Raw genomic sequence first — 17,282 nt, 5'->3', positions numbered from 1 at the left:
CACAAATATTTACTAAGCCTATTATGTTCCCAAACCTATTCTGAATACCAGGAATGGAGCAGTGAACAAGACTAACCATGACCTTACTCTCCTGGAGTTTACACTCTAGTGAAAAGAGGAAGGCGATAAAAACTTAAATATACATTACATAATGGCAAGTGCAATTGGGTAACATAAACACAAGATGAGGGGCCCAGGGAGTATTATTTTGTACAGGATACATAAGAAACCTCAGAAGAAGGGGATGGTTAGCCAAAAGCCTAAAGGGAAAGGAAGTAAAGAAGCAGGTCCAGCTGAGGAGCAGGCTGGAGGAAGAGCATTCTAGGATAAGGTGAACATGTAACAAGGCCCTGACACAACAGCAGATTTGGTAATATTCAAGGACCAAAAGGCCCCTGTAGGTGAACTAACCATAGTACAGGAGAAAGGGAACAGAAAAAGATAAGGACAGAAAGACCAGATCATGTAGGGGTTTTTGGACCTCACAAGTACTTTTTACTCTCAGTAAGATTCAGAAACCGGCCAGGCATGGTGGCTCATGCCTGTAATCCCAGCACTTTGGTAGGTCGAGGCGGGTGGATTACAAGGTCAGGAGATTGAGACCATCCTGGCTAACATCACGAGTGTTTTGATGTATCACATCTCCATGTGTGACTGCAGGTGCAAAGGAATACAGACTGATTGGAGAGATCAATAGCTGTTATGACCCACAGACCAATTCCAGCGACTCTGCTTGAGAACAACAGGAGTCAGACCAAATTTCGTACTTTGGGAAGTGTATTTTTTAAATGTTATTTTTACAATAAAATTGACTTGCAACTAAGAGAAGAACAATGTTTCATTAGGAAATTGGCGGGGGAGGGATAGGAGCCTTAGAAAACTTGTGAGGAAAAGATTCCAAACTATAATCGTGTCTTAGTAACACCAGGGGGGGATGGAGCAGTTTAGAAATAACAACATTGGTCAGGTAAGACAAAGAATAGTTATTGTATATAGGTCATTCAAAGCCTTATCACCAAAAATAAAGAATTTATGTCTGTTAAGATGCCAAAACTTTCCCCTTTTTGTTCTAAACTTTAATTTTGCTTCTTCACTCAACCAAAATAGACTTGAATTTAGCTTGAAGTTCATTAAGTCAAAGTCCTTAAGCCACTATAGTTGATCTACCAGTTACCACAAAATAAAAGATAATGAACCATTTGTACGCATAGAAGGAAAAAAGATCACTTAATATATTTAGTGTACTGTTGAAAGTTCCATACTAAACATATAGATGCATAAACATATACATATATACACGTACACACACCTCTACACATGCTTATCTTTAAAATCGTGAGTTGTTACTATGTAAAAAGAACTTTTAATCAAAATAACTCATTCAGTAATTCCATGTGTATACAGTCTGTTTTCACTGAAGCAATATGTCTATGGTTTCAAAAATTAAAGACCTACAACTTATTTTAAAACAATAAATTTATAATGAAGTTAATGAAATTTTTATACTGCCCCAAGTTTATATCAGAAAGATGAACTATACACCACAGAAGGATTTATCTGTCAATTGTGAACATGCAATTTTTAAACATGTGTGGGTTGGTACACTCTACTTAAATAAAATGTGTCTGTTTAACTTTTAATGTGGCAAGTAAATATGGCTAAACAGATTTTCATACAAGTTGGAAGCTTTATTTAGTATGTCTATCTTAAAATGCAGGCTACGTAGCAACGTGAAATTCATTTGGAGAGGCCAAGAGAAAGGTGATAAGCACCTCAAAGAAACAGGCAGTCACCTTTCAGAGTGGTGAAAACCAAACCATAAGGAAAGACTGTCATGATAGTCATTCAAGAGAAGCAATGCCATGTGCTTCAAGAAATACAGTAAGAGAAAAACTGTGATTTCAAATGGAAGTTCCATATCAAGTATCACAACTGTGGACAATTTTCTAAATTTCAGGCAATAATTCACAAAAAGTGGCTCCTCACATAGGTAATTCTAGATAAAATGCTTGAGGGCAGGGGTTTGCACAGTTTTTCTTTGAAAAATCAGATAGTAAACATTTTAGGCTTTACTGGCCGCAGTCTGTGCCACAACTTCTCAATGATACCACTGAGTGAGAATGAATGAGAAATGAATGAATGACAGTGGTTGTTATCTGACAAGACTTTATTTACAAAAACAGGCACTGAGCCAGATTTAGGCTGCAGATCAGTTTGCTGACCCCTACTCTGGGACTCTAGCTTTCGTTCAACATTATTTTTAAATAGTAAGTAAGAAACTTTTTTTTTATGTTACATCTATACACTATGTACATAGATAGGTTTCACAATATAACACATACTTTAAGCAATGCACTTTGATATTTATTATTTTCTGTTTGGGGTTTGTCTTTTTATTGAGGGAGGGTATTTCTGGTGACATCATAAACCACTAAGTTTATCTCAGTAATCCACAGTTTGAACAAAGCTGCTCCAGTGTGAAGGCCTGCTGGAATGTACCCATTTATTGAGTACCCCAAGAAACAATGGAAACGTTTTAGTAGTATATAATATTTATTGACTTTTTATGTGCTATGCACTAACATATGTGCCAGGAATCTAGCAGTTAAAAAAAAAAAAAAAGAAAATGTTACCCCATAATAGTTAACACTGTAGTCATTTCCAACTGGTGGTGAACACTCTTATCTGTAAAAATAGGGTAATAATGGATCGGTGCGGTCGCTTATGCCTGTAATCCCAGCACTTTGGGAGGCCAAGGCAGGCAGATCACCTGAGGTCAGGAGTTCGAGACCAACCTGACCAACATGGTGAAACCCCCGTCTCTATTAAATACAAAAAAAAATTAGCTGGGCTTGGTGATGCATGCCTGTAGTCTCAGGTACTTGGGAGGCTGAGCCAGGACAATCGCTTGAACCCGCGAGGCGGAGGTTGCAGTGAGCTGAGATTGCGCCATTGCACTCAAGCCTGGGCAACAAGAGTGAAACTCTGTCTCAAAAAAAAAAAGGATACTAATTTTAATACTACCAACCTTATAAGACTGTTGTGAAAATGAAGAATCAGCAAAGTGTCTGGCACATATCAGGTATTCAGTCAATTTCCCATACCATTATTATTCAAATAATTAAAGCACCAAGAAGTACTTCTAAAAATCAGGTTGAGGCCGGGCGCGGTGGCTCACGCTTGTAATCCCAGCACTTTGGGAGGCCGAGGAGGGCGGATCATGAGGTCAGGAGATCGAGACCACGGTGAAACCCCGTCTCTACTAAAAATACAAAAAACAATTAGCCGGGCGTGGTGGCGGGCGCCTGTAGTCCCAGCTACTCGGAGAGGCTGAGGCAGAAGAATGGTGTGAACCCAGGAGGCGGAGCTTGCAGTGAGCCGAGATTGCGCCACTGCACTCCAGCCTGGGTGACACAGCGAGACTCCATCTCAAAAAAAAATAAAAATAAAAAAATAAAAAAATCAAGTTGAATTATATATCTATTCCTAAATGAAAGTTGTCCATAAAATAAGTTAAAATCCTAATTCTTAATGCGATGGTATTATCTAAATTACTAAAACTAGTGAATTTATATTAATGACATGATAGTCAAATAAAATACACAACAGAGAACTTTTAATTTCTCTGGCTCCTCCCCAACCCTTATTCAAACAAAATTCAGAAAAGATTTCTCTGTACACATTTAAACTCAATCCAGAAAACATGTGCCATCTTTGGATCGGCTTTTACCATCAAGTGTCCCATAGATGAGGTAGATGAAAAGAATTCAAGAAATATAAAAGATGCTCCAAAATCTACCATAGAATGATTACTGTGCCTGTACAGTCAGCTAAAGCGGGGGTCCCCAAACCCCAGACCATGGACTGGTACCATTACATGGTCTGTTAGGAACAAGGCCACACAGCAGAAGGTGAGCAGCAGGCAAGCCAGCGAAGCTTCATCTGTATCTACAGCCACTCCTGACTGCATCTATAGGCACCACTGGCATTACTGCCTGAGCTCTGCCTCCTGTCAGATCACAGGTGTCATTATATTCTCAAAAGAGCACAAACTCTACCGTAAAATGCACACGCAAGGAATTTAGGTTGTGTGCTCCTTATGAGAGTCTAATGTCTGACAATCTGTCACTGTCTCCCATCAGCCCCAGATGGGGCCACTTAGTTGCAAGAAAACAAGCTCAGGGATCCCACTGATTCTACATTATGGTGAGTTGTATAGTTATTTCATTATATACTACAATATAATAATAATAGAACTAAAACACACAATAAATGTAATGTGCTTCAATCGTCCAGGAACCATCTCCCCACCACCGGTTCATGGAAAAATTGTCTTCCACGAAACCAGTCCCTGGTGCAAAAAAGGTTGGGAACCACTGAGCCTGCCATAAATGTCCATATAACCAACTTAATAGTTAGAAAAATTGTTTTTGCCTGTCAAATAACTATTTTGCATTATCAAAACAACATCTCAAAGGTTAGCTCCATGAAAGCAGATAATTTTGTCTACTTTTTTTCACAACTGTATACCCAGAACTTATGAGTCCTTAGCACACAATAGCCTATCTCTAAATATTTGTTGCATGAAAGAGAAAACAAATAACTTGTCAACTTATTTATGTTTTAACATTATGCATTTGAAAAATTAATTTTAAAATGTAAATTATCAAAAAGGAATATATTTAAAGGTCTCTTGACATTCCTAGTCTAACTGGTGTATTAATATGATTAGTCAGAAATTAATGTGAGTATTTCATAGGGATAAAGAAATAATCTTACCTTCTTTTTCTACTCTAAAAACAAAAGTTCTTTGTGTTGTAACGACTTCAAATTTGTTGTCTCCTTGAACTCGTACTGTTGATACAGCAGAAAGGGGAATTATTCCTTTTGAATACATCTCCTGTATTGGTTAGAAAAAAAGAGAAGACATATGAAAACGAAATTCTCTTGATCTTATCAAAAAGGAATGGCACAGTATTTATAACTGCTTCTCTTTTATAATTTCAATCCAAATTTTTTAAATGACATACAAGTAATATGTCCACTCATATTCTCATGTAATACCCTAGAAAAGAAACTATTAAATATCCCCTTCTTTGAAGTGAGATATTTTCAACTTTTGCTTCATCTGGAATTAAAAGGGAAAGAATCAAATACAAACAATCCAACTAAACTAGCAATACAGAGTTCCAAAAACCAGCAGCATGTTCTTAAAAACAATCTGCTCAAAATGATTTTATGGTGTTTGCAGGCATCTGCTGGCCACAACAGGTACTGTAACTGAACCATTTTGAAACGAGTTTGTTACATATTCGGAACCAAAATATACCTTAAACACATATTAGGTTTTCTAAATTAACCATGTTACTCAAAGCTCTGATGATGAGCATCTCAACCTCAAACTGTATCATTTTAATTTTTACTCTGCAATGAATAAAGAATAAAAAAGACAGATTTTTCTGTTTCCAAACAGCATATAAATATTACAAATTTTGTTTTAAAAAAGGTCATTCTTAAGACTTTGATAGCTTTTTAATCCATCTTCATTTTCCTGGACCCTCTCAAATCATGTTATGATAACTACTGCATAATTTCAACTCTTTATATTTTCTGGGCCCTGTGTTGGAAAGAAAATTCAGAGTGCTTATACTTTCAAGGAGCCTCAAAATGAAAAACCAGCTAATGCAATGAGAGAAGAGTTTAAAACTGGGTAAAAACTAAGGGATTTAAGAGTACAAAGATGGAAAATCTCAATTCTGCTTAAAGGCTGTGAGGGATATCTTTACAAACATGGTGGTATTTAAACCTGACTTTTAAAAAACCTTAATTTTAACCAGATAGACAAGTGTGTGGGGGGCATTCTAGTCAAAAAGACTGAATAATGAAAGTGTAAAGCAGAGAAACAAAAGGACAACAACATAGAGTCAAAAGACAGGAGGCTGATAACGCATACCACGGACACATTATAGAAGGTCTGCAATATTAGAAGAGTTTGGATACATCCTTAAGGGATTTCTTTATCTCTTCCCTTCCACAGCATTATCCTTGGAACCCAAACTTTTGAGCAGGTCCCAGATATAACTGATTTGGAAAAAAACAGCAAATCATTCCATGCAGGGAGCAAGTACTGAGTTTATATTTCTCCTAGCCATAAACCTGCCTTAGCAATTGGTAAGGGACAGTCATCATTAGCGTCATGGCATTCTACCAGAAGGATATCCTCTTCTGCTATTTAAGGAGATACACTATATCATCATGGCATTATCTCTGAGTATTTTTTAAGTTTCTTCTCCTTCACTAGCTCTGTTCCAATCTCCCATCCCTGACTTTATTCATCCATCAAAATTCTATCCATTCTTTAATGTAATCTTAAATACCAAAGCAATGAAGCCTCTCCTATGTCCCCCCATGCAGCCAAAACTGACTATGGCAAATGAGCTGTGATTCAGGAAGATGAATGGGCAACCTTGTACAGAAAAGAGAGAAGGATGTCAAGAAATAAGCACTTAGCAAACAACTTATTTCTTCTCCTTTTTACTTTATCTTCTCTCCCTATAAAAATCCTTTTCCACTATTTTTTTTTAATTTTCTAAATTAACACATAATAATTGTCGGTATTTATGGGATACCTAGTGATGTCATGATACATAGTGATGTCGTGATACATATAAAGTACAATGATCAGAAGAGGTAACAAGCATATCCATCATCTCAAATATTCATCATCTCTCTGTGTTGGGAACATTCAATATCCTCCTTCTGGCTATTTGAAACTATATTAAATTAGTGTTAACTACAGTCATCCTACAGTGCTATAGAACACTAGGACTTATTCCTCCTCTCTAGCTATAAGTTCCTGCCCTTTAACAAATCTCTCCCTATGTCCTCCTTCTCCCTACCCTTCACAGCCTCTACTATCCTCTGTACTACTTTTTACTTTGGTAAGACTCACTTTGAAAAAAGCTTAGCTTCCTCATCAGTGAGAATATGGGCTGTTTAACTTTCTGTTCCTGCCTTATTTCACTTAGTATAATGTCCTCCAGCTCTACCAGCTTTATGCAGAGTAATCTAAAATTTCTCTCTTCCTTTCTTATCTATTCATTTCACTCAATTTCACTGCCATATTTCAAGTCATCAGTAGTCTATGTAACTGTCTCGTAAGTACCACAAACTTTAAAACTGAATTTATTTTCACCTGAAGACTTACACTCTCTTTATACCTGTCCATTAAAATATCAACTCTTCCAGTCCATCTGAAATAGAATAGAGTCATCTTTGACCTTTGCTGGTTCCTTTGCCCCACATAGCTTGCATTCTCCCCACATCTAGAATCAACTTCCTCCCCACCACTCACCAACTGTGAATTACTGTCACATTGGTTTTCTTGAGGTTTCCTGAATATATCACATTTCTACCCAAGCCAGTGCCTTTGCATACACTGTTTGCTCTGCAAGGAATTGTCTTCACACCCATCTGCACATACTTACTGCCTCCTCATCCTTCATATTTCAGCATAAATATATCCTCCTGAAGAAAGTCTTTCTGACCAGCACATTCTCTCAGAACCCTCATCCTCGCAGATAACCCTAATTTAAGCTAACAGCAACCTGGATTTTTCCTTTATAACAATTATTCATTGTGATTTAAACGGTGACTTTATATTTACCTGTGTGATCATTTAATTAATATATTCTCCCCAAATAGGCTTCAGGACATTTATCTACGTTCCTCACCACCTTTCATGTAGTTAATACTATAGAAATATTTTCTGAATGAATGAATCCTATGTCTAATCAATCACAATTATAACAAACTCTGATGGCTCATTTTTAATATTTCTTGAAATTCATTTCTTATCACTTCCGCTGAGCCTCCACTGAGCCTATACATTAGTCTACATGCTAATAAATTAGTGCCTGGCTTAGTGCAACAGTCTCCTGATTTGCCTCCCTACTTTCAGTTTGTTTTTCTTCTGAATTTGTCTGCGTATTATTTTTCAAATGTCATACAGTTGGAGAAAATAAAGAAAAGGCTCTCGGAGGTGAATAACAAGATGGGTCTGATGTTTGCACAGAATGTTGATGGATGGCAATGGCTAGGGAGGCTTAGACGGAAGAATAAAAACACAAGGGGAACATGTAGGAAGAGACATGCTCCAGTTTCCCATAGTGTATACTCAGTCACTGTTTAAAAAGATCATTAGGCAGAGACACATGACATGATTGGCTTAACGAAGGAAACCCTATAAATGCAAATAGGTTAAAATGGCAATACAAGGCCAAAACTAGACCAATAAGTGCTCTAGAAATTCAGAAGAGGAAGATAACATCTTTCCATTGTCAGGCAACCTAAGGAAGTGGGAAAGGGCACAGCATCTTTGGGGACAGTGTAAGAGCCCCTCTCCTCTAAGTCTGTAGTGACTGAGACCAGACAGCAGGAATTAGAATGCCTAAAAACATTTACAGTTTAATGCCCTACGTGATCTGTTTCCAAATTTTAGTTTGCATAAGAATTAGAGGAACTTATAACAACATCCCTCTAGTGAGATAATTAACTATTTGTTGAGGAAAATGTTACCATTAACCCATTTTGTCACTAGAAATAAGTCAAGCAGTACTGTACTGAAAGAAACAGGGACTAAAAAAAGATTATCTTTCCAAAAGATCCCATTAAAGAGAAAACAATTCCTTAAAAAATAACCTACACACCTATAACAATGATATATTTAACAAGTAAATATTTCTGGTAGAACAGAAAAAAAATAATTCTCCAGAGGTGATCAAAATATACTAAACAAGCAAAATACTATGTCACTATAACCTCAGAATGTTGTAGTTTATCTAACGGCTCATTTATAATCTATGATGAGATCCTAAGAAAAATCTTGTAATTTTTAACACTATAGAGCTGATTTTTATATTTGTCTCACAACAGTACAAGATAAAGACAATAAAGAAAAAAAATACTCAAATGACAACAATGCTCAAAATGCCTGTGTTTTTCAGAGTATAAAATTTTCCTTAAGGAAAGAAATTTTAAAGCATCCCTTGAGCCTGTAACACACAGATATCTAGGGCAAGTTTGTCATTTATCTACCACTTTGAGACAATGAAACGATCACAGGGCAATTCTGCCCACAACTGGGTGAAAATGGGGGTGAGTTATATTTCTTCGCAGGGGATAAAATATCAGGGCTGTTTGGATCATGCCATTTTCTGTGATATAATGAAGAAGTCCTTATAGAGACATGATTGGCGGCCTCAGAGAAAGTGGAAGAAACCTAGGGAATGTGTAACTCTGCACACTACCTCCCAAAGGCCCAACCGCATGCTCCTCAAGTGCACATGTAAACATTAAAAGACCCAACTGTTCAGTTCTCATAGCTGTTAACACTGGGTCACCCAGCCAAGACAGTGGCTACGGCCACACCTATGCATCCCTTTTGCTATTAGAGTCACAATAGAAACTATCTCTCCTTTTAGGAAACACCAAATCCAGTGTTTCCGTTTTTTTGCCAAAATGTAACCAACCATCTAGACAATAAATGGATGAAACGTCACAGAAAATAACAACTTAAAATTTTTTAATATTAAGCTAAATGATTTGAAATATCTCATTTTTATACAAACTTTTAAATCTCAATTTCAAACCAAGCTGCATCATTTTCATTGCATCAATAACTAGAAACGTGAGAGGTCCTCATCTCTTCACTGCAGTTGAGATACGCTTTAAAAGAACAAACAGAGAGAAAGAGGGAAAAACAGTCCAGTTTGACAGTTACTAGAAATTATCTCAAATGAAAATAATGGTACCGCCAGCAACAGTCTTATGGCATGAGAAGTCTGTCTCACTCCTGAGTAGTTTTCTTCCTCATTTCAATCAAACCAGAAAAGGTTACAAGTGCTGGAGAAAACCAGCAGTGAGATTCCATCAGCTATACAGACTACCTTCTACTCAACCTAGGCAACGAATTATCTTAACACTCAAATGTACGAGCGAACTAGAAAAAAAATAATAGCTAAAACAGAAAACAGCTTTTAAGGCTGGTCATGGTAGCTCATGCCTGTAATCCCAGCACTTTGGGAGGCCAAGGCAGCAGATCACTTGAGATCAGAAGTTTGAGACCAGCCTGGCCAACATGGCGAAACCTTGTCTCTACTAAAATTACAGAATTAGCTAGGCGTGGTGGTGCCCACCTGTAATCCCAGCTACTTGGGAGGCTGAGGCAGGAGAATCGCTGGAACCCAGGAGGCAGAGGGTGCAGTGAGCCAAGATCCTGCCACTATACTCCAGCCTGGGCGACAGAGCAAGACTCTGTCTCCAAACAACAACAACAACAACAACAAAAACCCAGCTTTTCAAAAATATCCATCCAACCATCTTGCAAACCTCCAAGAGATGTGTTTATACCGATTTGATGCTGTGAGTCACTGCAAAGTGAAACCAAACAATTAACACCTCTCTATATTTTCCATTATTCTCAGCCATACAGCATGCAGTGTGTGTTATGTTGCAGTATGTGTTACTATCTGTCTAAAAGCATATATTCTTCTGTCTTGCAGCAATAAAGAAGCAATATATAAGAAGAAGCCTAAATCTCTATTAGAGCCACAGGCATTGCCAATATTAGGGGGTGGAAATCTCTAAATAATGAGAAAATTGTGTTAGATTATGAGCTACAAAAAGAGCATGTGGTTAAATCTTAAAATTAGTGTGTTAAGAGAAAGTACATACTTAAGACAAGAATCATCTGATTTTAATTAACTAAGCATATGGTAATATATTTATTAGTTGCAACTTCAAATTCTTTTCATGTGGAGAATCCACCTCCTATTCTTAAAAACCAAACTGCTGCTTAGTTTACTGAAGTACACCTAGTATGCATAAAAAAGCAATTTTTGAAAACCGTAAAATGTATTTACCTTCTCATTATTGTAGTAAGAAATGCTAAGGCCATCAAATTTCACCCATCTCTTCTGAAACATGCGTTTTCTGCAAAACATATGAAATTGTTATTTTACATTCAAGTACCATGAACTTAGATTGTTAAATGCATTTGTAATGTAACCATGTAAATATATTATCATTTAATGTTAAACAGCATAGACAACAATAGGCTATGATAATACACAGTTTTGGCCATGGCACATAGGAAAAAAATAGCATAATAGTACTTTCTAATCAGTTGACCTAGGAATTTTTTGTTAATGACAAAATTAACAGTGTTGTCGCACACATTTGTAAGGTTCAGTGCAAAACAAAATGTGGTCAGAAACACTGTCACTGAACCCATTTCTAATAATAAAGATAATCCTTTCACGAAGATAATATAAGCTTTCATCCCTCATTAAGCTTATATATCTATTTTATTTTCCCTTTATTTTTGTTTTAGGGCATACACATCTTACTAAAATAACGAGGCTTTGTCACTTGGATTTACATGGAAAACATATTTAATTTTGATTAAGCTGAAAAAGACCTGAACAAATATACAGAATCATTTATAAGCATTCAAAATTCAGTGAAAGATTAGTATAGTTTTTAAATGATCATATGAAAGGCAAAGGTAGTTTAAAATGACTACTGACATGAAAAACAAAAGCAAAATAATATAATCACGTTTCAGGCTTAAAAGAAAAAAGAAACTATTTTTCTGACTGTATAAGGAAGAAGTGAAGAACTGTTTTTACTTAGGCTTGCTTTATATTTTTATTTTATATTCTCCTTCCCTGAAGGCAGACAATCGTAAGTACTTTTGGTCTTTAACACAGAAAATAGACGAAAACAAACTTGCTATTTTTAAAAAATATTATTTCTAAACAAACATCAACTCTGTCTACCTTGTGCTTCTGCAATTTTCTAAAATGTTTAAAACAAGGAGTTGGCTTAACTTTCCTTGGCTCTCAGAAGACTTAATAGAAAAAGAACTTCAGGAAGTGTAGAGAGCTTGCCTCTGGGCTGGTTCCCCAGCCACACATCTATTATGCAAGTGAAACACAGCAAGCCTCCCAAATTAATCGTTAGCAAATATGTTCCGCATAAGATAAAATTATACCAAATCTGATCAAATATAAAAAATTTTTAAGATTCTTCAGTGCAGACATTTTCGCATATAAGCATTGAATTAATTATGAATGAGAACATGTAAATTTACATGTAAAGATCTTAAAAGCATATAACCACTTCATATTTAACTCTAATTACAGAAAAAATAAAAATAAAAATTTTGGCCAGGCGTGGTGGCTCATGCTTATAATCCCATCACTTTCAGAAGCTGAGGTCGGTGGATCACCGGGCAACATGGCGAAACCCTGTCTCTAGAAAATATACAGAAAAAAAAAAAAAAAAATAGCCAGGCATGGTAGCACACAACCTTGTCCAAGCTATCCGGAAGGCTGAGGTGAAAGGATCATTTGAGCCCAGGAGGTTGAAGCTGCAGTGAGTTATGACTGCACCACTGTACTCCAGCCTGGGCAACACAGTGAGAGTCCCATCTCAAAAAAAAAAATTACTTTAAAAGCATATTACACAACTGACCACCCAGCCCTCTTTCTACCTTATTTTTCATCTTTCAGCTTCATTTTAACTTTTCTTGGCCTGTCTGCAATGGGTTTTCCTCACTTTGGAACATCCAACAGTGTTAAAGCCATCTGGATTTACTTTTTCTAGCAACACAGGGTTCCTTAAATTCTCAGCATTAAATGTTAAAAGGTAAAGAAATATGAAGCAAACACAATAATTATATACTGGATAAATTAGTCACTTTTTGCTCATTTCATGTTTATCTCTTCCACACTTAAAGGCAGAGAAATACATACCTTCTAACACAATCCAAACAGTAATTCAGTAAATCAAGATTTTGTTTTGGGACACAACCCACTTCACACTGTGAATGACAGTAAGCTAGAGCTCAGTTACACATATAATCTTCCATTTTAAGATAAAAATAATTAACATCTGCGGGGGATAGAGGCCTTAGGGCCTCCCATTAACCCACTATTCCCTTTGCTGACTCCTTATCTTTCAGTTACATCTAAACCAACTACAAAGAAATCCCTTCCCCAATGACCCAATCCAAAGTGGATAACAAAGTTATTCTCTCAATACCCTCTACTTTTCCTCATAGCACTTAACACAACCTCTAATTTTATATATTTGTTTATTTGCTTAATGTTTGTCTCCCACACCAGGTCATATGCTTTACAAGGACAGCATTTATTTCCTCCTGTATGATCAGCAAGTTACATAGAGAGGAATATGGCACTGAAAAAGAATTTGCTGAAGGAATGAGTGACATGATTAAAAGCACAGTCCTTCTGGCACCATGGGTGGTATGACAGACAAATAAAAACTCAAATGATCAGCACTCATATAATCAGCATCTTTTAAAAGAAAGGTTGAGGGAATGCAAGAAAACTTCAGAACACGCTGAATTAAATTCAACGTTTTGAAACCTGCCCAAACATAAAGCGTAAAAGGTTTACAACCTATTTTCACATGTCTTACTTAAGATTAACTGCAGCCACTCCAACACGTAAAACTTTCTTAGAATTCCATCACCATCTTAATAGACAGTTTGTGTCTGAGGCATCATCCAGGAACTTAATATTTGTGTCCACACAAAAAGGAGGAGGGGAAGAGGGAGGGCAGATAGCTTACTACGTGTTAGGCTTAAGGATCAGTCCAAGATGCAGCATCTGACTAGCTACAACTCCCCTCTCAGGTGCTCATAATGCAAAGGACACACCCTATCACTGGCTCTCTGAGGAAAACCTCAGCCTCTGAGAGAATCAGCTCCTAAGATATTCTCCCAATTATTTTAATTTTTTTCAACTGCCAGGTGACTATTTGATGTCTTCATCTATTTTTAACTCAATATTTTTAAAGATTATTAAATCTCTTAAACATTCTGTGAAGGGACAGGTAAATAAGACAAATCCCAGCCCACAGTGAAATGGAATGAGAAACCACAGGGTGTAGCAGATGAAAGAACATGAAAGAACAAGTGTCCTACAGGTGGAGAAAGCTATTCCGCACTCCTACCATCGAAAGTTGGCTTCTGTGGTCATGCATTCATCCAGTCAGCCATCAAAATCTGTGGGTACATACTCTGTGGACACCACTCTCTGGCCACACTGCCTCTCTTCTCCAGACTCTTTCTTGCCTCATGGCCTTCCCATATGCCATTGTCTCTGCTTGGAATGCTGCCTGCCTGCTCCTAACATGGCTGGCTCCTTCTTATGCTTGAGAGTTCATCTTTAACGTCATTTCACCAAGTGACCATTCCTGACTATGCATAGATCATTCAGGTCTCTTTGTTCTCTTGCTCCATTTCTTTACTTAATGACAGTAAGCAGAATGTGTAATTATATATTTGTTTTGGCTTCATATACCACCCATACTAGATTTCTTTTTCTTGAGCCTTATCTTTTTGCAAAATATGCATTTTATTGATACATATTAATTGACATACTTATGGGGTAAATGTGATATTTTGATATACGCATACAATGTGTAATGACCAATCAGGGTAAATATATCCATCACATCAAACAGACTTTGAGATCCTTGAGTACAGAATCCATTTCTGTTTCATTCATCAATATAAAACCAGTGACTATCATAGTTCCTCACATAGAGTGAAGAAAGGAATGTATTTTTCACTGAAAGATATTTACTTGAATTTCTATTGTATAAATATAGAAGTAAACACTACTGAAAAACTTCATCCTTAATTTTATTTTTGCAAATATTAAAAACCAGATTTTTATATGACAAAATAAACATCTTGTGAAACTACTGTTGCAGGATCCTCAGGGTGTTGCTTTTCTGGCCAGAAGCCTCTGTGGCTGGTGGCACCTTTGCCTGAGTTCTGCTCTGGCCCACTGGGTTTGTTCCATCCATTCGGCATGAGCAGGCTGCGCTCGGCTCATGCTACCAGACTGGATCTCAAGACTGCCAGTGGCGAGCCAGGTGTGGAGCAGTGAGGGGTGTGTGAGCAAGCGAGCATGGGGTCCAGCCACTGCACACAGTGAGGCACGCCAGCTGCTGCAGCGAGGCAGCCAGCACAAGGTGTCTGCATGGGCACCAGCTCTCTGCAAGGCTGCAGCTGGACCAGGCACACGACAAGCAGCTTCCATGGCTTCCACCAGGAAACACGGTGGCAGCTGGAAGCTTGAGACTCCAGGAACTTAAGAGGTCCAAAGAGGGAGTCACAGCCCTGCCTCGGGGAGCTTCCAGGTCTCGGTTCCCCGAAGGGCCGCAGCTCTTCTCTCCTTGTTTTCACCCATAACACGATGAGAAGGCAAAGTGTTTCAGCCCTGTTTGTGTTACAGCTCTTTCAGCCCAGGCATCTCCCAGGTCCCAAGTTCTTGTGCTATATCCAGAAAGAATGAGGTACGCAGACAAGTGGAGGGTGAGCAAGGTGAAGAGGAGCTTTATTGAGTGACAGAATAGCTCAGAGGAGGTCCTGGGTGGGGAGCTCCTCTCTGCAGTCAGGTCATCTGATGTCTGCAGCTATCAGCAGAGGGTAGGTCCTGGCCGTGGGTAGCTCCTCCCTGCAGCTGGTCATCCTGATGTCTGCGCAGCTCTGGCTGATCCAGAGGCTTTTATGGGCCTCAGGGGAGGAAGTGCGCACCAACTGGTCCATGGACGGCCATAGGCAGACCCAGAAAAGGCACCACAAGTTCCTACTGTGGTCCGCAGGACTAACCGGCCCCTACCCTTCAGGCCCTCCCTGGCCTGAAGGTGGGGCCTCACCGAGGACCTTCCCCCTTCTGCCCATGGCCCAGCTTCACCTCCTGCTGCTGTTCATGGCACCCAGGCTGTTCATGCCAAGAAGTGTCTGCAGGCCAGTGCTGAGCTGACCTCAGTGCTCCCTTGGCTTACCTCCCTCCCATGCTCATCAGGACCCGAAGTCCAGAGCAGGGCTGAGGCAGCAGGGAGCTGGCATGTCAGCACTTCCCCAAGAGTGCACAGATCCAGATGGGCTGTGACAGTACCTGGCCACGGCCCCAATTTTGTTCTGAGATAGGAGCGGACATTGGGAGCAGGGAGAAGCCAGGCAGTTGGAGCAGACACCTTTGAGCTTGTGTAGGTAGGGGGTGGCCTTCTGGTCCCCAAGAGTGCAGGGATGCCTGGCTCTGCAGCCCTGACTTAGGCAGAGGCTGCTGCAACCGGGAACACAGGGCTCCTGCCTGCTTCCAGCCTCCACCAAGAGCACAGGGAGGCCTGGACTCATAGCCACGACTTGGGCATCTGTAGCTACACCCAGGAAAGCAGGACTCCTATCTGCTCCATGGAGTGGGAGGCCTGGGTCCCACAGCCACAACTTGGCAACTACAGCTGCACCCAAGGAGCTCCCACCCTACCAACTCGGAAGGCGCAGGGTTCCCACTTGTCCTTGGCTCACGCCATCTCTGTAGAGTATGCAGCCCTGGACGCACCTCTCTGCTGCAGCCAGTATGATGGCAGCAGCGGCTCCAGATGGGTCACTGCTGCTATCACTACCTTGTTATTAAAAAAATAAATAAGAGCCTACAGAAAGCTTGAAAAGTTTACCATTAATTTCCATGTAATTTCAAAATACATTTTATAATTAAAAAAAATTTTTTTTGAGGTGGAGTCTCACTCTGTCACCCAAGCTGGAGTGCAGTGGCACGATCTCTGCTCACTGCAACCTCCACCTCCCAGGTTCGAGTGTTTCTTCTGCCTCAGCCTACGGAGTAGCTGGGACTACAGGCACATGCCACCACATCCAGCTAATTTTTGTATTTTTAGTAGAGACAGGGTTTCATCATATTGGACAGGCTGGTCTCAAATTCGTGATCGCATGATCTGCCTGCCTGGACCTCCCAAAGTGCTGGGATTATAGGTGTGAGCCACCATGCCTGACCAAATTAAAAACTTTTTAACCAACATTTCACCATTAACTCCACCTCCCAGTCCCTGTTAATCACCATTCTACTCTGTTTTTATGAGTGTATTTTTTTTAGATTCCACATATACATAGATATCACATAAAGGTTACAAACTTTCAGTTATAAGAAGAATAAATTCTGGAGATCTAATATATAGCATGGTGACTCTAGCTAACAATAATGTATTGTACACCTGAAATTTGCTAAGACAGTACATCTTAAGTGTTCTTATCACACACACACACAAAAAAACTCTGTTAGGTGACAGTTGTTATTAGCTCGTTTGTGTTCATTATTTCACAATATATAGGGATATCAAATCATCACCTTGTATACCTTAAACACATATAATCTTTGACAATC

At 38.9% G+C, this 17,282-nt stretch overlaps 1 protein-coding gene across 3 annotated transcripts in view; it reads right to left on the bottom strand.

Moving 5' to 3' along the window:
• LOC116463743 (arf-GAP with Rho-GAP domain, ANK repeat and PH domain-containing protein 2-like) overlaps positions 1 to 17,282 on the bottom strand; it is a 183,235-nt gene that overhangs the window by 121,766 nt on the left and 44,187 nt on the right. For all 3 annotated transcript variants that reach the window (XM_058434828.1, XM_032146995.2, XM_058434829.1), the window contains exons 7-8: positions 10,923 to 10,992; positions 4,780 to 4,900 (exon numbers count right to left, since the gene is read on the bottom strand). In XM_058434828.1, coding sequence (XP_058290811.1) covers positions 4,780 to 4,900; positions 10,923 to 10,992 — 191 coding nt within the window. The remainder of the gene's footprint in view (positions 1 to 4,779; positions 4,901 to 10,922; positions 10,993 to 17,282) is intronic.

The sequence above is a fragment of the Hylobates moloch genome, unplaced genomic scaffold (genome assembly GCF_009828535.3).
Source record: "Hylobates moloch isolate HMO894 unplaced genomic scaffold, HMol_V3 SCAFFOLD_57, whole genome shotgun sequence".
In the NCBI taxonomy this organism is placed as follows: Eukaryota; Metazoa; Chordata; class Mammalia; order Primates; family Hylobatidae; genus Hylobates; species Hylobates moloch.
The sequence above is the reverse complement of the archived record's forward strand: the minus strand, read 5'-3'. Positions and strand labels throughout refer to the sequence as shown.